The sequence below is a fragment of the Mirounga angustirostris genome, unplaced genomic scaffold (genome assembly GCF_029215605.1).
Source record: "Mirounga angustirostris isolate CCGP_5_RB_7025 unplaced genomic scaffold, mMirAng1.0.hap1 SCAF_13, whole genome shotgun sequence".
In the NCBI taxonomy this organism is placed as follows: domain Eukaryota; kingdom Metazoa; phylum Chordata; class Mammalia; order Carnivora; family Phocidae; genus Mirounga; species Mirounga angustirostris.
The window spans coordinates 5437299-5461342 of record NW_026991721.1 but is presented as its reverse complement, the minus strand read 5'-3'; the positions used below and the strand labels follow the sequence as shown (position 1 = coordinate 5461342).

The window sequence follows — 24044 nt, the reverse complement described above, 5'->3', positions numbered from 1 at the left end:
AGGGAGAATGGGAGAGGGAGAAGCAGGCCCCCCATGGAGCAGGGAGCCCGATGCGGGGCTCCATCCCAGCACCCTGGGATCATGACCTGAGCCGAAGGCAGACGCCCAACGACTGAGCCACCCAGGCGCCCCTATCAGTTTTCTTTTTAAGTCATTGTTTGGAGTGACAGTTTGGATGCAAGGCATGGATATGTGAATTAGAAAGCTGGTTCGCAGTTGGTAATAAGTATTTTCAAAACTTGTCATATAGATTATTTTAAGCCACAGAAGTATTTATATTGAATAATTTTATGTGACCCTAAGGAAGATGGGCTTAATATCTCAGTATGTCTTTTCCATCCCTGATTTCCTGATTCACGTTTTTCCTTGGCCACTTCTGCCAGCCACCTCAGGAAAGAATTCCAATGTCTAGGATAGGACCTGAACTTTCTTTTCTTCTTGTTTTTTCTTTTTATGATAAACTTTTTATTTGTATCTTAATGTTTATGCATCAGTGAAAGGGTAAAAAACTAAAGAGGCTAAAAAAGAGTGGTAACCTGGTGAGGTTGGTCCTCTCCAGTAGTGATAGAAATGGGGACAGTTGGTTTTATAGTTTGGTTTTATAAGGTTTGTTCTAGAAAAGACAGGTGGTATCATTGTGGCTTGTATTTAGGGGAGGAAATAACAAAGTTCCAGGTGTAGGTGTGGTCCTATTTCTATAATGATTAATATGCCGCAAAACAAACTTAACCATACTTTTCCAGACTCACAAACTAGATTTTAAATTCACTTTCCACCCTAGAGTGAGCAAAGAACATTTAAATTTTTTCTTTTCCATTGTGATAGGACATATATGTTTATACTTTCCTGAGAGTTTGATTGTAGCATCTTTCCCTTTTTCCCTCAGAAGTTTCTTTTTTATGTAGCTATTCCATCATAAATACATGTAGGAAACATTAAATTAACTTGCCTATAGGATCCCTAAAAAGAAAGATTTCTAAGTTTATATTTCACTGACATTCTTTTGGTCTGGATATCTGTATTTCTGAAAGGGATTTGACTCCATTGAATCCAGGTGTAGGAAGCCATATTATAATCCACCAGTCAGTTGTACAAGGTCAAGTGTCATGATAGAATACAGAAACTCCCTTAACTATAGTAGTTAAATAAAGATATTTGAGGAGGCAGAGCGATAGGAGAAAATGTAGAAAAATTTGGGTTAAATACTAAGAATAAAAGGAAGCAGCAAGAAAGGGAATGAGTTAGAAAGATCTCTAAAGAGGGCTCTTAGCATTATGAAAAGTGTCTAGAGAGAGCTTCCTTGTGTTTGTCAGGAATCGTGAAAAACATGGCTGCCATCATGGGCTAAAATAGAATGGCATAGAGACCAGAGCATGAGGAAGGAGTGGCCACCAGGATGACTAGTGGGCTGACAGTGTTTGATTATTCCTGCAGGGGCTTGTCCCACACCTTGTCTTGTTTACCTGATACCATAGTTAAAATGCAGCTGATACCAGAAGACAACAGATTTAGATCCCAGCTCTGCAGGTAGTTTCACTTAAGATCAAGTGGATTAATTATTCCTGCATTTGACCGTTTATGCTTAATCCGACCTTAAGACAGTAGTGAGTTTAGAGCTTCAATACTTTGAGAATCTGAACATCACCCAAAAGAAAAGAAGCATTGGATTGAGTAGGTGCCATTCCTGCACAGCTGGAGCCTGCAGTGCTAGAGAACTTGCTGCAGTGGAGGACAGCTGCAAACCCAGAGTTTACTCTTCCTGCAGAGAGAGGAATTGTTTCTTGATGCAGCCTGTGTGGCTCTCACGAAGAACTAGCAGAAGAGATGAGAGCAGAAGTGGTGAGATGAAAGATCCATAATTCCGTATCCCCGAAAGAAAAGTCCATTTTAGTGATGGGGGGGAAGGGCTTTGAAGATTCTAAATGTTAAATTCTGCATGTTGAAGGAAGATCATAGAATATAAAATTGGAAGGGGATTCGAGAAAAAAGGGGACATTAAAAAGTGTTGACTTATTGGTAAAGATCAGGGGAAAGTAATCAGTAGTGTGTATGTTTGGGAGGGTGTGGTAACTTTGACTCCTAAAAGTGTACTAAAGGTAGAATGGAGTTCTCTCCCACTCCAGAAAGTATCCAGAGATACTTTCACATCTCTGAAATCAGAAAGTCTTGTGCTTGATAGATGTTGATTAGAGACAGAACTTAGAGCAGTGTGTATATAGTACAATCCCATTAATGCAAGAAAAGTCTCTTTTGTATGTGCATTGCAGGGGTGCTGGAGAGAGGGACATGCCAACTGTTGCCAGTGGGTCACAGCAATGTGGTGGGCGTCAGCTGGAAGACTGAAGACTTTATTTTGTTGTTTGTATTTATTTTGGTCATAAAGGAGCTTTTAATATATGTACATAGGCTGCCCACCTCAGTGAAACAAATTCAGTGTTGTGTATTTACTTTCTTGGTTTCTCTAAGCTATTTTTTTTTTTTTAAGATTTTTATTTATTTATTTGAAAGAGAGAATGAGATAGAGCATGAGAGGGGGGAGGGTCAGAGGGAGAAGCAGACTCCCTGCTGAGCAGGGAGCCCGACGCGGGACTCGATCCCAGGACTCCAGGATCATGACCTGAGCCGAAGGCAGTCGCTTAACCAACTGAGCCACTCAGGCGCCCTCTCTAAGCTATTTTGATAAGCTTAGCAAACATGTGACTTTTGGTCAAGATACTAGATCTATGAAAGCCTATTTTCTCTTCTGTAAAATAGCATCTACCTCAGTGGAGCTATTCTGAAAATTAATGATAATGTTAGTAGAGTACTTAATAAGCCATATCACTATTACAGAAAATAAAATTAGATGTTACAAATCTTTGAAATTCATTTATTCCACTACTCTGAATAATGCCTGCCTACTCTGTGCCAGGAACCAGGCTGAGTATTGGAGTAAATATGCCAACATGCTATGGATCAAGCCCTCAAGGGGCTTACAAGTCAGTGGTGGAGCAGGCATTTAAATGGGCTGAGAAAGTAAGTGCATTCTAGGTTTACAGGTACCATGCATGACGTAGAGTGTTGAGTGAACACTGTGGGTGGGTGGGTGGATTCTATCCTGAGGGAAGGAGGTGCCAGTCTTATTAATTCAAAAGTTAAGGGGCACCTGGCTGGCTTAGTCGAAAGAGCATGTGACTCTTGATCTTGGGGTCGTGAGTTTGTTCCCCACGTTGGGTGTAGAGATTACTTAAAAATAAATAAATAAGGGGTGCCCAGGTGGCTCAGTTGGTTTAAAGCATCCTGACTCTTGATCTCAGCTCAGGTCTTGATCTCAGTGTCATGAGTTCAGGCCCCATGTTGAGCTCCATGCTGGGCGTGGAGCCTACTTTAAAAAATAAAAAATAAAAAATAAATAAAAAGTTAGGGGCACCTGGGTGGCTCAGTCGGTTAAACATCTGCCTTCGGCTCAGGTCATGATCTCAGGGTCCTGGGATCAAGCCCCACAACGCATCGGGCTCCCTGCTCAGCAGAGAGCCTGCCTCCCTCTCCCTCTGCTGCTCCCCTGCTTGTGCGTGCACACGCATGATTTCTCTCTCTCTCTCTGTCAAATGAATAAATAAAATAAAAATTTCAGGCGAGCTCTTAAAAAAATAAATAAAAAATTAAAAGTTAATAAACTTTCCTATTAGATGATACATATTCATTACCAACATTATATAAATGGCTCTCAATTTATAAATTCCAGAATTCTTCTTTGTGGTGCAATAGGCTACTACTCCTGCTCTGATCTGAGATTCTAACATTTTGTAACCATGATCTAAAAATTTACAGTAGGCTCTATCTCAGGAGTACGATAGAACTGAAAGCAGAGAGTCATGGTTTCAGATAAATATAGACACTAATCACAAGTTTGCGTCATCTGACACTTTGGGGGTGATTCTGACACTAGTTAAGGAGAAGAACTGGTAGAGGACCCAGTATTAGATCTTAATCCATAAACTAGATTAGCGGGGGGAAAAGGCACCCTCTATAAATAAAACTTCATTTGCACTTTTTACTGTTATATGTAATAATTCACACATTCTTAATAAGTGATAAGTTTTGTTTACTTATACTTATTTTTTTTTTAAGTAAACTCTCCACCCCCTATGGGGCTCGAACTCACCACCCCAAGACTGAGTCTCATGCTCCACTGACTGAGCAGCCAGGCACCCCTAAATAGAAAGTTTTAAATAATTTAACAGCTACAAGGCATATAAGGTTAGGTTAAAATACATATAATTCTTCAAAGTGTTTTCATTATATTACTGTATTACATGTCATGTTCTTACTAATTCTGATCTTTGTTGCCTATCTTTTATTCTAAATTAATAGAAAAAAACTGGCCTTGTTTAACATTTGTGATTTGGAAACTTATTTGGAGTTCCCTAGTATCCTGTCTGGGTTTTGTCCTTTCCTGGTGACCTTTACGGTTTTCACTTGCTACAACATGATAATATGTTTTTCCTAAGTATTCGTTCTTTATCATCCCTCTAGGTTAGATAGGACTAACACCAAAACAAGGATTTTCCAAGAAGACCTCTCACACTATTAAGGAAAGTTTTTCAAACATAATAGGCTGATTGCCTTGGTCTTTGAGTCTTAAGATAAAGTGCAAACTAGAGGTTTAGGATTGGGATGATCACAGAAACTTTTTCAGGAAGAGCTCAGCCAAAAAGCATAGAACTCCCTCCTTTCCTTGGTAAACTACTGTAAAAATTAAAATATGTAGCCCCTGGCAGCAAAGCCTAGGCCCCATAAAGCCTATTAGCCACTGACTCTGCACTAGAAACTCACTGAAACAACTGTCCTGGAAATAAGAATGTTTCTTAGCTAGGTTCTTAGTGGCCTGAGATGTTTATTTCAAAGCAGCTTCTGTAATTTCTGAAAAAGCCAAGTTACATTTATGAGAGTCTAAAAATTACATAAATCTGGATCCAAAAATACAGTACACTGTAGCCTGAGAGAGTGCTCATTCAGTCTGAGCTTCGCTCTGACCGTGATCAATGCATGGAGAGTGCATGACACACATCATTCGAGGGGTTGTCAGAAATGGCATGGTTGAGGTGTCTGACAAGATGCAGAGTCGCCAGCTTCATCCAGGGACATCAAGAATGGGGCAGGCAAAATAAACAGCTAGAATACGAAATGTGCAAGAGTGCTGGAGTCCTGGAGAGTCTGAGGAGACTGGTGGATATGGAGTTGGCAGACACAAATTCAGTGGCTCCTTGTGCTGGTTCCGAGGCAGGAGAGTAAAGCACCTCGACCTGAGATTGAGCCTCAGCTAGTTTGACTTGGTCATGATGGAACTGTTAGAAGAGCTGCCTAGACATTTCTGTTCTGGTGGTAGAGTGCCCAGTCGCAACCAGAGGCAGGCATCTGTTGTAGAAGTAGTTGATATTAAACAGACATATGTATTGAATATCTCAATATTGGTTGAAATGTGTCGTTCCTGAAGGTTTTCCTGGAAACACGTATGCTTGTTCTGGATCCTGGGCTTGGGAGAGCAGCAATGAGGGCAGGTGAAGCAGGCGGGTGTGCCGGAAGAAAGGAACTCAGAGGAGCTCAGCTCCGGGTGCCTGGTTCTTGGACAGGCTGAACTTCGGGTGACTTGCTGTTTGCCTGAAGAGCAGGGGAGAGAATTGTGTGTGAGTGGTCAGCGAGAAAGAGTGCTGTCTGTAACAATAAAAGGTGACCCTGAGGGGAAGGGTGTGGACGGAGGCAAGGACACTCACGGGCCCAGGTGCAGAATGGGTTAAAGCCTTTCCTTTTGCTGGCGCCTTCCGAAGTCGGCCAGAGGGAGCCCTCTGGGGCCGGCCTTGGGTTCTCCTATTGCAGTGGTGGTGGGAGGGAGGAGGCGGGGGCGCGGCCCAGCTTGCCTCCTGGGCAGCCTTTCCTCCAATCACCGGGCCGCCAGCCCTCGCCGAGCACACCCCCTCCCGACTCTGCAGCAGGACGGCTGGGCGCTCTGCCTGGCTCGCTCACTCGAGCTCAGCTCCCCCTCCTGCCATCTTCCGTTGCAAAGCATTTCTGGGAGCTGCATGTGGGTGACGCAGCAGCATTGTTCGCAGGCACAGGAAGCCGCGGCTGAGCTGAAGGGCTTGAGAAGGAGCTCAGAGCACGACACGCTGCTCCCTCTGGTAGCCTGAAGGGTTATAGCCGGACTGCCCTGACTGATGTACTTTGGGAGATTCCAGAATTTTCAAGTAAATTGGGATTTTCCTAGAGGGAGAAAACCTAACTCCTTCAGCACAACTTCCAATACAGAAAACAAAACAAAGACGCTGGGGAAACTTCAACCAAGAGCCTCGGCAGCTCCAGAGCGACGAAAAACGCAAGGTCAGGCGGACGGGCGGCAAACCCTTTCTGACTCGGGGTGTGTGTAACTGTAGGGACTTTGTCTCGGCGAAGAGGCAGAAGAAGAGCCTGCCGGGCGAGTCCAGGACAATGCTCAGGTTACTTAGTGTTGCGTGAGCCGTCGCTGCACTTGTTCCCTCTCCTGGTGGGATATGCTTTTGAATTGGGTCGCTTGGCTTTTGGGAATCCTTTTCCCTTCTCTGCCCAGACGCCCGCTGTTCTCTTCCCCTTCCTGTGATGTGTGGGGTGTGGGCTTGTGTTTGAATGTTCTCCCGAATGCCAGGAGCCTAGATAGGCGTCAGCCTTTCCGCACTCCACCCCCGCTCTCGGCTCCCCGTCCCAAACCCCCTCTGGTGAAGGGTGGTGGCTTCTTTATATGGTTTCTTAGAGGGCCTCAGCTGGAGTCTGCCTTTTTTGATGAAGCAGGGCGAGCTTGGTCGTATGGCCCCAACAAAATAAGGCTTGGAAGGAAATCTGCATTTCCCTCCACACCCACACAGACCCCAGTAAGTGAGTGGTATATGGGTGAACAGCTGTCCCCTACCCCCCACGCAGAGACAGTTTCTCTACCCACCTTTCCCTATCCCCCACAAAAAATCTTGCAGGTAGAATTAGATTGCTTTTGGTGAACAGTTAGGTTCCTTTCCTACTCTTAAACAATCGCAGATCTTTCTGTGCGGTCTGTTTTGCTGAAAGTGGAAAGTCCCTGTTTGTGGACAGCTCAGTGCTCTCCGGCAGAGGAAATGGGCAGAGTCCTACTCCTCGCAGTACGAAGTGGGGGAGGGGAACTGTGCACTCCCTAGCACACATTTTGAATGGACCTGAGTTTTTCACCCTGGGGAGATTTGGAGCCCATGCCAGAGCCTAGTCCCACGTGGCACCGCACCCCGCCTCTTCACCCCCACGCTGTGCGGTGTTAAACAGGAGGCTTCAGAATAGGATGCCATAGCAACTTGAAGTAAATAAAACGTCTGCAAATGAAATCAGTTTGGGGGAGGGTGAGAGGCATCTGGAGACTTGGCAAAGGGGATCTTTGTGGAGGAGCTTCCTGGGTGTGAGTTTTAAAGGGTCTTTCTGAGTCCCAGCTCCGGGGTTTGGATCATGATCCTTAGGTTAAGGGTGAAAATGCTTGGTAGAGAAGTGCTTCATGCTTCAAAAAGTCCTGGTCTTCTAGGCATCGAGCCCATAGGAATATGGAAATGATTATTAAAGATGGCCCAGGAATGCTCACTGTCTAGGATCAAAGTTTAGTTTTTGTTGAAACAGTTAATATACTAGGGCAACCTGAAAGGAATCTTATAACTTATCTTCTGGATTTGTGTTCTTTTGCTGTTACCTTTGCATTAGGGCTCATGAGGTCAGAGGAAGAGGGATTTCATTCTGCTAGAAGGTTTGGGATTCAGAAATTTCTGTCTAAAACATAAAGACTTGCGTCCAAATAACACTCAACCAGTATAATTGACTTAAGTGGCAGTTTCTTACTGTAGCATTGTCCTCAAGTCATTCAAAGTAGATTGGTTAAAGCCATCTAAACTGTTGTCCCTACGTTTGTTCCTGCTCCATTTGTAAGAATAAAGCCAAATAATTGACTTTATGTGTGTGTGAGAGAGATTGGTCAATTGATCGGTTGATTTGAAGTTGAGATTTCTGTAATCAGCCTTAGAGCTCTGGGTTGAATCAGGACATTAAGACTCTGCCGTTCATATTATTAATCCAGTACTAGACAATCTTTTTTGCTACTTTGCCGAGATCTACAAAAATGAAGGCAGTACTTACTTCTTGATAATATTCATTGACTGGTATTGAAAAGTAAAGGGGCAATATAAAGTTTTACTGCCGTATACAGAACTGTGTGACAAGTAACACTTGTCGCCATGTAGCTAGTTACTTCAGCGCACATATTAAAAGTACAGTGAGTATGCAAGTGTGGGGTTGGGAGCAAAGGTAAATTCAAAGTCTTGATAGTACTACGCTAGTTGGAGTTTTCTCTTTCATCTTCAGTTTATTTGTTTTGCAGTGAGTCTCTATAAGTGAAGGGAAAACACAGTTGCCTGCCTGCCCTTCCCACATTGCTTTTAGGGACTGGGGCTAAGTCTAGATGCTCTTGGGAGTGGTTGGCTCTTTGTTCACTGTGCCCTGCTTTTCTTCCCCCTCTTCTGTCCTATCCTACCCTTAGATTTTGCTGGAGGAGCTTGCCAACAGCGATCCCAAGTTAGCCCTCACTGGAGTCCCTATAGTACAGTGGCCAAAAAGGGATAAGGTAAGAAACTATTCTTCTTGATCTTCAGGCTGCTGAAGCATTTGCTGGCTGACCATTACCATTCCAGGAAGAAAAAGAACGAGAGGCAGACAGCTTTTGGTGCATTAATATAAACTGACAGAAAATCATTACTCAGTTCTGTTTTAACTCTTAGGTCAGGATAATTGCCTATCTTTGGAGGTGACTCTCCTAACAGAACTATCAAACTAGAAACCTGCCTCCAGGTTTAGATGCAAAAGTGTGCATTTATTCGCCAGAATGGATTGGTTCCTATCCTTCTGGCCTGGTGATTCAGTTATTTTCACAGATATTTTTTAAAACTAGTTAAAATAATTACATATATATTTAAATGGCCAGAGTATTTCTATGATGGAGTGAGTGCACACTCAAGAAACCCCTTAATGTGGATTTTTCGGTATCAAATTGAAAAAAGAAGGAAAGGATTACCTGTTAGCAAATAAATTGTCAGGAGTTTTCATGCCTCTTCAGTTAGGTCCTGTATAATTTTTTCCCATATTGTTCTTTGTCAAGGTTATTTATTAAATAAAAGTAAGGGCTAGCATTCTGATCCTGGCCATGAGTCTGGCATGGCCAATCCCAGATCTGGCATAGGCCCTTCTTTGGTGTTCCCCAGTTGAAACTTGCAGAACCATCACATTCCAGGAGTGTTTAGGTGTATAGCTGTGAAACATGTCTTAAAAGAGCCACTTCCCAGGCGGAGGGGTCCCACTTAGCCTGTGCTTAACCACATGAGACTGCCTCAGAACAGTTTGTAGTCATTTCTGGCTATTGAATGTTTTGTGTCAGAAACATGTTTAAGGTGCCATGGAAAAATAAAGAACTAAAAGGCCCAGTCCTTGTTCTTGAAAAGATTACCAGGATGAATGCAAGTAATAAAATTATAACTGTATACCTGAGAGAGATATTCTACACTTAAGGGCTATTGAAGTATCTGTTATGTACCAGATTCAGAATACTAAAGAAATGAGCAAGATCCATCTCACCCTCAAGTAGTTTACGGTCTTCTTTACGAGTATCTTCTGAGTAGTAATATTCAGGTTAAGGAAATATTGGAGGGCTCCTGGAGTGACTTTGGTACATAGAAAGCTTCAGGGAGGGGGCACTGTCACAGTTCAGCAGAGTGAGAGGGATGTGGCTGAAGTAAAAAGCCTGATGGGATTGGCAAACCTTTTCTGTAAAGGTAATACATAGATGATAAATATAATAAAGGCAATAAATAAATATTTTCAGTTTTGCAGGCCATACAGTCTCTGTGGCAACTTCTCAACTCTGCCATTGCACGTGAAAGCAGCCATAGGCAATACGTAAACAGATGAGCGTCATTGTGTTCTGGTCAAATTTCATTTACAAAAACAGGCAGTGGGCAGATTTGCCCACAGGCCATAGTTTGCCAAGCTGTGTAATCTTCTACCCTATCCAGTCCTTAAAGTTACTTGATATATTTGACCTCACTGCTTTCTCTTTCCAGCTTAAATTCCCCGCCCGGCCAAAGGTGCGGGTTCCTACCATCCCCATCACAAAGCCTCACACTATGAAGCCAGCTCCTCGGTTAACACCTGTGAGGCCAGCTGCCGCCTCCCCCATAGTGTCAGGAGCCAGGCGGAGACGAGTGCGCTGTCGGAAATGCAAAGCCTGTGTGCAAGGAGAGTGTGGAGTCTGCCACTACTGCAGAGACATGAAGAAGTTTGGGGGGCCTGGTCGCATGAAGCAGTCCTGTGTCCTTCGGCAGTGCTTGGCAGTAAGTGGCCTGCTGGGTAAAGAACTTGGGGGAGGGGGAGAAGGGGGGGTGCCAAAGGGATTGAAGTATAGGTAGTGAGAGTTCTAAAGACTTAAGAGATGGAAAGAAATCTCTCTTTTTGGCTTGCTTTGTTTTGTTCCTTTTCTCTGTGGGTTCAGAAGAAAGATATCTAATACTAAAAATGATCCTATTTAATTTTTCATCCTTCCTCACCCAGTTTTCAAATGAGAGAGCAGTATTTCAAGGGCAACTCACTGCTGTCTGTCCCTTTAAGTGGATTAGAAAGGAGGGACATGTGAGGCCTGAGACAGACTGGGGAGAGTAAACTGGTCTCTGTCTCTAGTTCTCAGCTGGTTTGTTCTATCTTCTTCCTCCACTGGTTTCTCTACCAGAAACCTCTTTTCACCCAGTTTCCATGCTCCCTGAATGTTCCCAAGAGAATTACAGGAAGCAAATCACCCATCTTGAGTTAAAGGGAAGCTGAACTGATAAGGATCTAAGTCTCCTCTTTTCTTGGTTTCTATCTTTGTCTTCTTGTAGCCCAGACTGCCTCACTCAGTCACGTGTTCCCTCTGTGGAGAGGTCGATCAAAATGAGGAGACACAGGACTTCGAGAAGAAACTCATGGAATGCTGTATCTGCAATGAGATTGTTCATCCTGGCTGCCTCCAGGTGAGGAGAGGCGTAAGGGCACCTGAGGCCCCAGCTGGTAGAGTGAAAGCACTGAGTGGAGCAGAGAGTGGGAATTTGTCACAAGAGGCTACCAGCATCCCTGATGTGGACCATCAGCTATGAGTCATGTCATGGTCTAACATCTGTCCTTGATTCAGATGTCTAGACTGTGTGTCAGCCACTGTGCTAGACCCTGAGGATAGCCCAGGACATAAAATAATAGGTCCAGTTCCTGTCCTCCTGCAGTCTGGCCTCCAAATAGTGTATTTGGAGTCCCTAGGCCATTGTGGAACTGCCTGGTCTATTTTGGAATGCGTTGTGCCTTTAAGCATCTCTGCTATGTACTTCATTGTATCTCTGGATATGAGTTCCTGAAAGATGGTGAGAGTTACAGTATCAGCTAATGTTTAATGAGTGTTCATTCTGTATCAGGCTTGGTACCCACTTGAGGGCCTCTTAAGAAGGTAATAAGGAAGTCGATGCAGTCCTTAAGAAGTCACGTCCACTCTTCAAGCATGGACCCTGGGCCTAAGTGTGTTACAGAAGCTCCTTAAATGATACTAATGTTTAGCTGGGGTAGAGAACCACTGATTGATTGATTGATTGATTGATTCTGAGAGGGAGGAGGGGAAGGACAGAGGGAGAGAGGATCTTAAGCAGGCTCTACTACCAGCTCGTAGCCTGATGCAGGGCTCCATCTCAACCCTGTGGACATGACCCAGGCCAAAATCAAGAGTTGACCCTTAACCAGCTGAGCCACGCAGGCACCTGGGGAACCACTGTTTTACATGCATTCTCTTGTTTACATCTTTTTTTTTTTTTTTTAAGATTTTATTTATTTGACAGAGAGAGAGACAGCGAGAGAGGGAACACAAGCAGGGGGAGAGGGAGGGGGAGAAGCAGGCCTCGCACGGAGCAGGGAGCCCGATGCGGGGCTCGATCCCAGGACCCCGGGACCATGACCTGAGCCGAAGGCAGACGCTTAACAACTGAGCCACCCAGGCGCTCCTTGTTTACATCTTTTTTAAAAAAATTTTTAAAGATTTATTTGAGAGTAAGAACACGTGAGTGGGGGAAGGGGCAGAGAGAGAGAGAATCTCGAGCAGACTCCCCGCTGAGCACAGAGCCCAATGTGAGCACGAGCCTGAGATCATGACGTGAGCCAAAATCAAGAGTCAGACGCTTAACTGACTAAACTACCCAGGCACCCCTCTTGTTTACATCTTGAAGACAGCCCTATGAAGTCTGGTCTACCCTATTTCTTCATGTTTCTTTCAATTTAAAGGGCATTGGTGCTGGTATTTTGTTGATTTTTCCAAGGGTGACAACTATATCATGACTGCCACTTGGCTGACAGTGATTGTAAGGTACTGTTAATTGTGAGAAGCAGCCTAATTTTAGAAATACTCAAATGTGAAAAACTATGCATCTTAGGATCAGTAAGATAGGGTATCATCTCCATGTTGATAAAGTGCTTACTATATGCTAAGCATTTTCCTAAACACTTAACAGGTAATTTATTTAATCCTCACTACAACCCTGTAAGATAGGAATTGTTATTTATCCCCACTTTACAGTTGAGAACACTGTCACAGAGACCAGGCCACTAGTATCTGAATCCAAGCAGTCATAATTACTGTGCCCTACAATCAAGATGAGGTCTGGCACCTTCTGAATTGTGTAGTCAGTTCCTTTTGCAAAGTGGCAGGAAACTTTCAGGAAAATAAATGTGTTGGAAGAGATAAATACATACATCTGTATGTCAGGAGAGACCCCACATTGACCCAGACTCTTGGGAATCTCCTCATGGAATCTAACTTTGATCAAGTAACCAAGAGTGAGGGTGGCCACTCTCCCAGTGGCTGAGTTTTTCCTCCCCTATGGGTCAGCGTGTTTACGAATAGGTAACTTCCACGTTCTTCCCAACCATGTGGCTATTACTGAGTGATAAAGGAGCCTTAAGAAACAGGCTGGGGTGGGGGCGCCTGGGTGGCTCAGTTGGTTAAGCGTCTGCCTTCGGCTTGGGTCATAATCCCAGGGTCCTGGGATCGAGTCCCACGTCAGGCTCCCTGCTCAGTGGGGAACCTGCTTCCCCTCTGCCTGCAGCTCCCCCTGCTTGTGCGCTCGCTTGCTCTCTCTCTCAAAAAATTAAATCTTAAAAAAAAAAAAGCTGGGGTTTGTTTCATTTCGTTTTGTTTGTTTTTAATGAGACAGATTTTTAATATCCCTGTCTTACTCTAGATGGATGGAGAAGGGCTGCTTAATGAGGAATTGCCAAATTGCTGGGAGTGTCCAAAGTGCTACCAGGAGGACAGCTCGGAGAAAGCCCAGGTAAGGGAGCTTTTTCCAGACTGCCCTGGAGAAGAAAGGAAATGCTGGGCTTGGGGGATGGCTTGAATACGTTTGCCTTTGCAACTTTATTCACATGGTTCTTGTGACCCACAGAGATTATTTTGTATTGTGTATGATATCTTCTTCCCCCCTTTGGTTAATTATTTTTTTTCTTTTGTTTGAGTTTTTAATGTTTGGGGGTTTTTAAATTACTGAATACTGTTCCACTTGGAGTCTGCAAATTGCTGAGGTCCTTTTACACTCTGGGACCCTAAAAAAAGAGGCAGCACAGGTGGGTTCTTTGAGGAGGGCAGTGAGGCGAGCACAGTTGCTCCTGAGGAATGAAACTAGAAGGAAGGCAGTGACCTGAGGCAGTGGGTAAGTACAGTGGTGTGCTGGAGTTTCCAGTTAAGCAGGCTCACATTTTTGTCCTCTTCACCTTTGTGGCCTTGCAGAAAGCCCTGCCCATGTGCCCAAACATGTCTTACAGAGGTAGCCCCTCCCTGCAGGGGGACCAGTGCCATGACCTTGGCCCTGAGTAGTGGAGGTTGCTGGCCCAGTGGGTAATGCTAAAGGGCCAAAAGGACTCTGGTTACTCAGACCAGCAAGAACAAGACCTGTTGAGGGCACATGCGGAGGAGGCAGCTGGCCTAGTGGCAGCCATCCAGGCCCCAGTGGTCTCCCCTGGGTCCGTTGCAGCACAGGAGTAGAGACAAGTTTCCTTATCTTCTTTCTGTTTCTTCCCACTTGGGCACTGAGGTAGTTGAATTTTCAGTCTGTCTTGGGAGTGCAGGGATTTAGAGTTGACTAGTGCTGAAGTTCTCCTTACCTCAAGTTCTTATACTGGAAGCTTTTACATTTTTCTTCATTGGCAGCAGCGGCAGCGGGGGTAGTGGTGGGTGTTTGCCTCCCTCCTGTAACAGATGGGCTGACAGATGCTGTGTTTTAGGGTTACCTTCTTGCATTGTAAAAGCCGGCACCCAAAAGGTGGTCATTCTCTTCCAACCGGAGTGCTCTAAGAAGGTATAGAGGAAAGGGAGTGGGGCTTGTTGCCGAGGGACAGAAACGGTCTCCTTGAGGAAAATGTGAACCCCTGCTCGCTGATCCCTAGTGGAACACTGGTTCAGCGTCATCACGGCAAAGTCACAGTGGGCTCCAGGAAGAGACAAGTGGCCTAGGATGAGGTTGTGGGCCTTTGTGGAACGTTGGCTTCACTGAGCCCAACCCAGATTCCTCTTCTTCATCCAGCGCAGATGCATCTGAAGCATTGCAGTTCCTCACAGAGGTTCTCGTTCTCTGCTTTATCTCCCGTGCAGTTGCTCTCTAGGGATAGGGTGGGGTATGGAGTGGAAGCAGCAACCGGGGAGTCCATCTAAGACACTGGTGGAGCTAAAGTGGTGTTCACGGCTGTCAGATTCTTTGTCCTAGTTGAAACGGCATCTGTGCGCTGCTCTTCTTCTACCACAAGCATCTACCATCAGAAGCATCTCCAGGGTGAAGGAGCTCTCTGAATTAAAAATGGTCAGATTGCATAGGGGTAAAGTTGTGGCCTCTTTAAAGGATATCTTTATCCAGGGAATAATAATCCCAAAATTTGGGGCAAGAGATGCATAAGGTGGGCTGTGGAATCATGCAGCCCAAATTTGGATCTCACTCCTCTGTACTTGGACACAGACCTTTGTGTTACAGGTAGATTTCCCAAGTGACCTATTTTAAGGGTTTGTTCTGTAATCAGCTTTCTCCAGCAGACTTGAGCTCAGTTGCCGATCCAGCAGATTGCAGACTCTGAGGAAGTGACCACCCTGTAGCCTGCAGCTACCCCTTTCAGCGTAGAAGAGCAGCAATCTGTCTTCTTTCGAGTCTCCTGAGAGCAACCATGAGGCTCACGTAAATTTAGAGGGTTTTGGAGAAAGGCGCTGACGGGGCTTTTGGGGGCCTGTTTTGCAGAAGCGGAAAATGGAAGAGAGTGATGAAGAAGCCGTGCAAGCCAAAGTCCTGCGGCCCCTGCGGAGCTGCGACGAGCCCCTCACGCCCCCGCCTCACTCACCCACTTCCATGCTGCAGCTCATCCATGACCCAGTCTCCCCCCGGGGTATGGTGACTCGGTCATCCCCTGGGGCTGGCCCCAGCGACCACCACAGTGCCAGCCGCGATGAGCGCTTCAAACGGCGGCAGTTGCTGCGGCTGCAGGCCACAGAGCGCACCATGGTACGGGAAAAGGAGAACAATCCCAGCGGCAAAAAGGAGCTGTCTGAAGTTGAGAAAGCCAAGATCCGGGGATCGTACCTCACTGTCACGCTGCAGAGGCCCACCAAAGAGCTCCACGGGACCTCCATTGTGCCCAAGCTGCAGGCCATCACGGCCTCCTCTGCCAACCTTCGCCATTCCCCCCGTGTGCTAGTGCAGCACTGCCCAGCCCGAACCCCCCAGCGTGGGGATGAGGAGGGGCTGGGGGGAGAGGAGGAGGAAGAGGAGGAGGAGGAGGAGGAAGATGACAGTGCAGAGGAGGGGGGTGCAGCCAGGCTGAATGGCCGGGGCAGTTGGGCTCAGGATGGAGACGAAAGCTGGATGCAGCGGGAGGTCTGGATGTCTGTCTTCCGCTACCTCAGCCGCAGAGAACTTTGTGAATGTATGCGAGTGTGCAAGACGTGGTATAAATGGTGAGCAGGGATACAGGGATCAGGAATAGGGGTATGGGAGTAGGTGGCAGGTTTTCCATATGAGAACTGCATGTGTCGTGGCATCTGGAGGCTGGCTGGGTCCCCAAGGACTGACTCAACTCAGTCTGTTCCCTAGATAGTGGGTCCTGTTAAAGATGTGGCCATTTGTGCCTACAGGTGTCCTCGGGGAAATTTGGCCCTTTGCTTCCTCTCCCTGCTCCATATTTTCCCGTTTCTCTTTACTGGATATATGAAACTGATGTAGGGGATGTATTTGTACAGTTTGTGCTAAAACTTTAGTCATTAGTTTTCCCCCCTCAAGTAACCTGTACTCATCACACAGTCGTTGAAGAGCGTGTGCTGTGCCAGTCACTCCTGTTGCTGGTGACACAGGTGACCGCTCTTAAGCTCCTGCCTCAGTTACCTCTCCATCTGCTGAAAGAGGTGGACATGCTTTTCAAAAAATGTGAATGTGTTCACAGTTTTCCAGTTTTTGTTCTTAAGCCCTAAGTCTGGACCAGAAATCCTTTCTCCAGGAAGCAGAGTCCAGTTTTGAAGCTTCCTGAGACTTATTCATCCTTCCTAATGAGACCTACCGTTCCTTCTCAAGCTCAACAGTAAGACACTTAGGGGGGGAAAAAGTCCCTCGAGATGATGAACAAACGTTTCCATAGGGCATTAATTTTTCCTGTGGTTCCTAGACGCTAGGACATAGCATATCCTTTGTATCTGGGTCAAGCCCAGTTACAGTAGTTCTCAAAATGTGATGCTCAGACCACTGGTGGACCACTGGCATTACCTGGGATCTTGTTAGAAATGCAGATTCTCAGGGCCCGTTTCAGTACTTCTGGGTCAGAACCTTTGGGGGTGGGGCCAGGCAATCTGTTTTTAACACGTTTTCCAGGGGCTTCTGATACATGTTAAAGTCTGAGATTCACTGCTCTATCATAAGCAGCTTGTTTTTGCCACACAAGTCTTATGTGCCATTGGTGAAATATTTTCAGTCTTTAAATAAAGACCTCATTCTTTGCAAACGCGATTTTATTTCCCAAATCTGAATTAATATGTGATCTACCCAAATTGTCCTAATATTTTCTCTTTGTAGGGCTAGCGGGCCTGCCTGGCTCTATCTCTCAGTTTCCAGGCCAAGTCACATAAGACTCATATTATGTGCTGTCTCCCCTTCCCCTGCTGACCAGACTCTGAGCCAGGCTTGGGGGCAGGGGCTGTAAAATATTAAACAGAAGCCTGCATGTTACACTGCTATTTGTGGCCTATGGACTGTAGACTGTAGTGGAAAGGCAGGCCTTTCCCTTCCAGTTCTGGTCTGGACTGGAGCAGAAAATAAAAAGATAGCACTGAAGAAACCCAAGACAGGGAGAAGACTCTCCTGGCCTGATGATGAAGAGCCTCTTTCGGCCTGATACAGTAATGGGCTCTGTACAGCTTAAGGCAGGTTGGATTGTATATGTGCCAAGGAACGCCCGGCATCCCAGGCGGCTGGGCTTGACTGACAAGGGAGAGAATGGAGGCAAGCCTAAGGCTTCAGGCAGTAAGAAGTCAAATTTTTTAATACTTCCTTCTACAAGCTTTGGCGGGAGCCATATTTTAATACAAATGAGGGGTTATAGTATATTGTTTGCTGTGTGTTCCTAACAGTTGTGTTCCCAGCCCTTCCAGAGCAAATCGGTGAACTGGTCAAGTTATCCACTACTTACCCTGTAGGGTTGCAGTAAAAGACAAGCCCTTTTCTCTGAGGCAAAACAAAGAACCCAGGGCGTGGTACTTGTCTGCTTGTAGAAGAGCCTAACTAGGAGGGCGGCTCTCCGCGAGCTCTGCTTCTCCCAGAAGCCCATAGCACCCTTTGATGGGAGCTCCTCTGACAAGGGGTACCGGGTTACTGATGGCCAGTTCTCTCTCCTTCTATCACAGGTGCTGCGACAAGAGACTTTGGACAAAAATTGACTTGAGTAGGTGTAAGGCTATTGTACCCCAGGCTCTCAGTGGTATCATCAAGAGGCAGCCAGTCAGCCTTGACCTCAGTTGGACCAACATCTCCAAGAAACAACTGACGTGGCTCGTCAACAGGCTGCCAGGTGAGCAGGCAGGGAAGGCTGGCTCTAGGAAGTGCTGCTTTAAATTGCTTTAGGGCAGGGTGCCTGGGTGGCTCAGTCGGTTGAGCAGATGCCTTCAGCTCAGGCCATGATCTCGGGGTCCTGGGATCGAGTCCTGCGTCAGGCTCTCTGCTCAGTGGAGAGCCTACTCCCTCTCCCTCTGCTTGTGCTCTCTCTCTGTCAAATAAATAAATAAAATCTTAAAAATAAAATTGCTTTAGGGCAATATCGGGCAGCAGTCCCATGCCATTGTCATCTTCCTGCTTATTAGCAAGGGCTTCACCTAGGGCCCTCTAACTGCCAGTCCCCAAGGCACCACTCCAGACTAACTGGACTAGTCAGTTACCACCCGGACAGCAAAGACCATGAATCTTGTTGGCACAGCCACTGCAAAGATTTGAGTATGACACCGCCATGATTGGCCCCTTAGAATGCCTTCTTCCCCTCAGCATTTTGAGGTCCTAGGAAGACAGGAAGTCACTCACACTTACTATATTATTCTGGTAGGAACTAAGCAATTGGTTTTACCACCAAAGCTGGAAAATGTAATAGAGTGTATGGTTGGTTTCTTCCCTTGTAGGACTGAAAGACCTCCTCCTAGCAGGCTGTTCCTGGTCTGCAGTGTCTGCCCTCAGCACCTCCAGCTGCCCCCTTCTCAGGACCCTTGATCTTCGGTGGGCAGTAGGAATCAAGGACCCTCAAATTCGGGACTTGCTGACTCCACCGGCTGATAAACCAGGTATGCTCTGGGCCTGACTTCTCTGTGTTCATCTTAGGGTAGCTTTGTCTTTCGACAGACGGTCTCAGAAACTAAGGAAGTGTCCGAAATGATGCTGTGGATGAGTGCAAATGGAGAACAGAGTGATAGGCTGTGTGTAAGTGCAGGTTAGCTATTTACAGCCGTCTGCCTGCCTGCAGGCAAAGGAGGGAATCGTCTTAGGGGGTGCTGGAGTTTGGGACCCAGACAGTGTTATCGTGAGGAAGTCCGGGAAGTCTTCATGGTTGAGGTGGGACATTAAAAGCTGTTTGCGTTGTGGCCTAGAAAAGTGTGGGAGTGTGGAGAGGGGTGGAGCGTTCCACACATACCCTTTTGCTGTGTAAATGAGGCATAATCTAGCAGCTGGGAAGAAAGAAAACGTGTCTGGTTTCCTAGAAACTGCCCCCACACCCTGCTCACTGCCTGCAGGCAGGACTGGGTGTGGGCAGTTCTGCTTAACCCCTGCAAGGAGGTCTGGCTAGGAAGAAGCTGAAGCTGCCTGCAGTTTTGGAGCTGGACTAGGGGTAAGAGTTTTGACCTAGGCTCTTTCCTTGCCTGTGCAGGTCAGGACAATCGCAGCAAGCTCCGGAACATGACTGACTTCCGGCTGGCAGGCCTTGACATCACAGACGCCACGCTTCGCCTCATCATTCGTCACATGCCCCTCCTTTCTCGACTCGACCTCAGTCACTGCAGCCACCTGACAGATCAGTCCTCCAATCTGCTCACCGCTGTTGGGTCTTCCACTCGCTACTCCCTCACAGAGCTCAACATGGCAGGTACGCCGCTGTGACGTTTCATGACAGACAGTGCCCTGTGCCTCCTGAAGGGCTCAGCCCTCCCTGGAGCTTGACCAGTAAAACAGAGGACCTGGGTCTGTTTGAATGGAATTGTTTCCTCATATCTGGACAAGGACACGGATTTCTCTCTCTTTTCACTGATTGGGGGATGGAGGCCTCAGGTAGTTGTCAGGTGCCTGAGGGCGTGGCCATTGCCGGTGCAGTTGGGTCAGCCCTGTGGAGCAGGGAGTGAGGGGCATCAAGGGGCACTTCTGGTCTCTGAGCCAGGTAGTTACGAGACAAAGAGGGCTTTTGCTTAGCATTTATTTTAAGGGAAAGCTGGGGAACTGGGTGGCGGAGGTAGGCTCCTGTGGCTGTGTGTACACAGCATTGTCCTCATGCTCACTGTCCTCACAGGTTGCAATAAATTGACAGACCAGACCCTGATCTACCTACGGCGCATCGCCAATGTCACCTTGATCGACCTTCGAGGATGCAAGCAGATCACTCGAAAAGCCTGCGAGCACTTCATCTCAGACTTGTCCATCAACAGTCTCTACTGCCTGTCTGACGAGAAGCTGATACAGAAGATCAGCTAAAACACACGCAGCCCAGACTGCACAGGAAACCGATCTTCCCCTGACTCCCCAGCCAGGAGAGCCTCTCTCCCCGACCCTGCACGGGCTCTGAGGCCAGCGTCACACTCCCTCTCTGCTCTCTTGTCCCTTGAGCCCTTCCCCTACAGGCGGGGCAGAGAGGGTGGTAGACACCAGGCTTACCTGCCTGCTCCTCTCCCTCCTGAGGAGAAAGGAGTAGAAAATTGATCCGAATCCAAGGGGAAAGCACAGGCTGCGTGCTGTCGAGGTGCCTGCTCGCTTGCTCACCTGCCCACCCGCCTGCTCGCTCACCGGCCAGGAGGCCGGGCTCTCAGTTTGGGGTGTCTGCAACCATCATCTGTGCGGGGCCCGGGGGCCCTTCTCCCCATCCATGGTCCCCAGCCGTGCCTGGTTCTGAGCAAATTTCCAGGGAAGAAAGCGGCCCTGTCTCTGTGGCCAGGCTCTCCTTGTGGTGTCCAGTGCGTGTCTCTCCTCCACCACACTCTCCCGGCTTATGCAGGAGGGGCCAGCAGCCCCAGGAAGGCCAGACCCATGCCGATCATACTGGTGCTGTTGAGGTGTATAAAACCTCTCATCCGTGTCCATGCTCTCCCCCTTCCTTTAGCTTGATCCTGTCCAGTGCTCGTGGTAGTTCACGTAATGAGGTTACCCCACCCCAGACTTGCCTGCTAGTCTCTATGAGGTCCTTGTTGCACTTATTGGGGTTGAAGCTCTTCAGAGGAGCTGGAACTGTGTACCCCAGGGACACCCCCATTTTATTGCTTCCTAGGCAGATTCTGAGACAGGCACCATCTCCTTACTCCCCTCCCTCTTTAGCCTCCCTGCCCATTCCACATGTTCCTCCTTGCTGCCTGGACAGGGCTTTCCCAGGATGTGTGTCCTCAGAGGGAGCAGCTGATCTCCCCGAGCTGGGGAGAGCAGAGAACTTGGCTCCCCACCTGCCTCCCAGCAGGCTCTGGGCCTCCGGTGTAGTGTAGCCCCCAGAGCCCAGCCTGTGTTCAGCCCCAGTGGCTCACTGATCTGGCACCTTGTGGCGGGGTGGGGGGGAGGGGGGTCCTGCTTTGAAGCCAGTCACCTGCCCTCTGCCTGTAGCCGTGGAAGGGGGTGTGCATGTGCCTCGGTGTGTGTGGCTGAGTGTGTTACACGTGTGTGTGGAGGGAGGGAGGGAGGGGAGCATGGTGTCTCCCCCTCCACCGCCCTGTGTTGAGCCCCATCAGCTGCCCCCTTTTACTTTGCATTGAACGGCCTGTCCAAAGATCCTCTCTCTAGGGCAGCAGAGAGCTTTTTGCACTTTAAAAAAAAAAAAAAAAAAAGAAAGGTCGGAATTTCTTTTGGGTCAATATTTAAGTGTGTGAGGAGATGCTCAATAGCAGCAGCCTGTGGCAAGAGCTTATAAGTGATAGACGCGGATTTGCACTCTGCTCCCCATCTGTGAGGATAGCGATAGCACAACCTTGCCCCGCCTTCTCGTCCTCCAGGCCCCTCCCTTCCTGGCCCCTTTTCTGCAGCCCAGTCTCAGGCTCTCCTCCGCCTGAAACCCTGTGGGGGGAGGGGAAGGAGCCCAGGCACCAGGGGTCTGAAGCGTGAGCCACCCTGAGGAGAGACGCCAACTGCACACTTGCCACTTCCAAAGCAATAGAGGCAGAGGGGATCCCTCTTTGCCACCTAGCCCAGCTTTGACCCTGGCATTGACTGGCCTCCTAAGAAAACTGGGTCCTGGGAAGGGGTGGCATTGTGTCTATTTCTTCCTATCTGCTGATTCTCTTGGCTGCACCTTAAAAGCAGCAGTCTGCTCCCGTGACCCTCTGCCCCTTCCATTGGTCTCCAGGCCCCAGTGACCTGGGGCTGAAACTTTGAGGAAATGCCAGTGACTTATTCCAGAGTGCCTCAGTTAGGGGAACTTCTCTGTAAAGAACCCTGGGTATTGAGCAAAAACCTTATTAATATTATTGTTAATGACCTATAATTGGAAGCTTCCTGCCTTTTTTTGGTTGCTCCTGTGGAAAGTACTGAAAAGATTGTTTCATTTTGTTGTCTTTTTATAAAAGGGGAGGTGGAGAGACCCCTTCAGAGCAGGGATTGTGCCGGGAGAGTGCCTCTGACTTTGGGACATTTCATCCACAGAAGTTTCCAAGCTGATGGTTTGGTTGGGGGGGGGGGGGGGGGGTTATTTTCGTTTGTTTTTGGTTTGGAAAAACAAGCATTTTTACCGCGCACGTAAATTGGTCAGCAGGAAAGGGAGCCCAGGAGTGGCAGCAGATGGACCTATGCCCTTGCTGGGTTTCCTTTTTCTCTAGGACTGTGAGGGGGGGGGAAATGGTTTTTAGAGGTGAGGGTTGGTCTGCGTGGAGGAAAGAAATGTCTCTGGGGACAGAGGATCCCGGGAGTCCCATCACATTTCCCGAAATCTGCTCTGAGATGTGGCCTTGCCAGGAGAGCCTGCCCTCCTCAGACTGCAGGGCCAGACACCCCGCCTCCATCTTTCCAAGCACCGGGGCGAAAAACCACAAAGGAAAGGAAGAAAATTTATATATATATAATATAAAATCACTTGGTGATTAAAAAAATAACTGCTCCATAAATAAAACTCCTAAAGTCACTATGTTTAAAGGGTTTGGTTGTGTTTTTTTTGTTTTTGTTTTTCGGAGAAATATTGTAAATATATATTTTTTGTTGCTGATTTAGAGTCAATCTCCAATGTTGTGCTAAAAATTTTAAATTAAATGTAAGCATTAAGGGGGCAAGTCCTGCTATCTCAGTTGACACATTGGGGTTATTTTGGGCCAGGGAAGGAGGGAAGCTAGTTGGACTTTCGTTTTCTAAACGTTCTCCACTATTGGTTTTAGAAAGAGCAAGGACATCTTTCCTCTGACACATGGGAATGGGAGATATTTGTGTAATAAAATTTTTAAAAGACAAAAAAAGAAATAGCCTCCAATGGGAAATATTTTGATTTGGGTTTTGGGCTCCGGGTGGGTTTTTTTTTTTTTCTTCTTTTTTTTTTTTTTAATAAAAAGGCTTTAAAAACGACCAAAAACAAAACCTTTTCTGCCTTGGTATGTGTGTGCCGTGAGAGTGTCAGGTCACGCAGGCTCCGATGCTGGAGGCCAAGGCTAAGGGTTGCCTGCTTCATTCCTCTGAGCAGAAGCAGCAGAACTGCCACATGTCTGTACTACTTGCCTTGCATTTTTGTTGTTGTTAATGTCAAAAAGCATTACCTGCTTCTAGAAACATCATGCATTTTACTTGATCAAGGTGAACTTTTTAATGGATGTACAAATGTGATTCCCTGATTCCCTGAAGTCCCCATCCCCCTCCCATGGTGCTATGCTGAGAAGGCCTGGGGATTTCTAATCTTGCCATCCCTGGAGATTCGAGGCCAACCTCCATCCGCTAAAGCTGCAAAACAGGCCCGTTGACAGTGCCTGCTCAAGGTCACTGAGCAAGGTCTGGACCAGACAGGCAGGCTCCAGTCAGCATTTGTCCCACCACATCTTGCTGCTTCTCATCACTTGGCTTGTTGAGTACAAGCTTGCAGCCGGTAGATCAGTGTGCTAGGTGCTGCCAGCCGACTACCACCTCAACCCTGATGGCAGCATCTCGGGAGAGCTGAACTCCCATCTGGGAGGTCGTTGAGTAGGCTTCCACCACTACCTTCAAGGGAGCGGGGAATCCCTGCCCATCCTACTCCCAAGGCTGACAGTGAAGGACCATCTCCAG

General features: G+C 47.3%; 1 protein-coding gene across 6 annotated transcripts in view; it reads left to right on the top strand.

Moving 5' to 3' along the window:
* The window catches only part of KDM2A (lysine demethylase 2A), a 114481-nt gene extending 91547 nt beyond the window's left edge, over positions 1-22934 (top strand). For all 6 annotated transcript variants that reach the window (XM_045893197.3, XM_064576107.1, XM_064576109.1 and 3 more), the window contains 9 exons: positions 8552-8635; positions 10125-10394; positions 10935-11066; positions 13308-13397; positions 15345-16057; positions 17990-18153; positions 18752-18910; positions 19492-19707; positions 20125-22934. In XM_045893197.3, coding sequence (XP_045749153.1) covers positions 8552-8635; positions 10125-10394; positions 10935-11066; positions 13308-13397; positions 15345-16057; positions 17990-18153; positions 18752-18910; positions 19492-19707; positions 20125-20306 — 2010 coding nt within the window. In that variant the 3' untranslated portion in view covers positions 20307-22934. The remainder of the gene's footprint in view (positions 1-8551; positions 8636-10124; positions 10395-10934; positions 11067-13307; positions 13398-15344; positions 16058-17989; positions 18154-18751; positions 18911-19491; positions 19708-20124) is intronic.
* The last annotated feature ends 1110 nt before the right edge of the window (positions 22935-24044 follow it).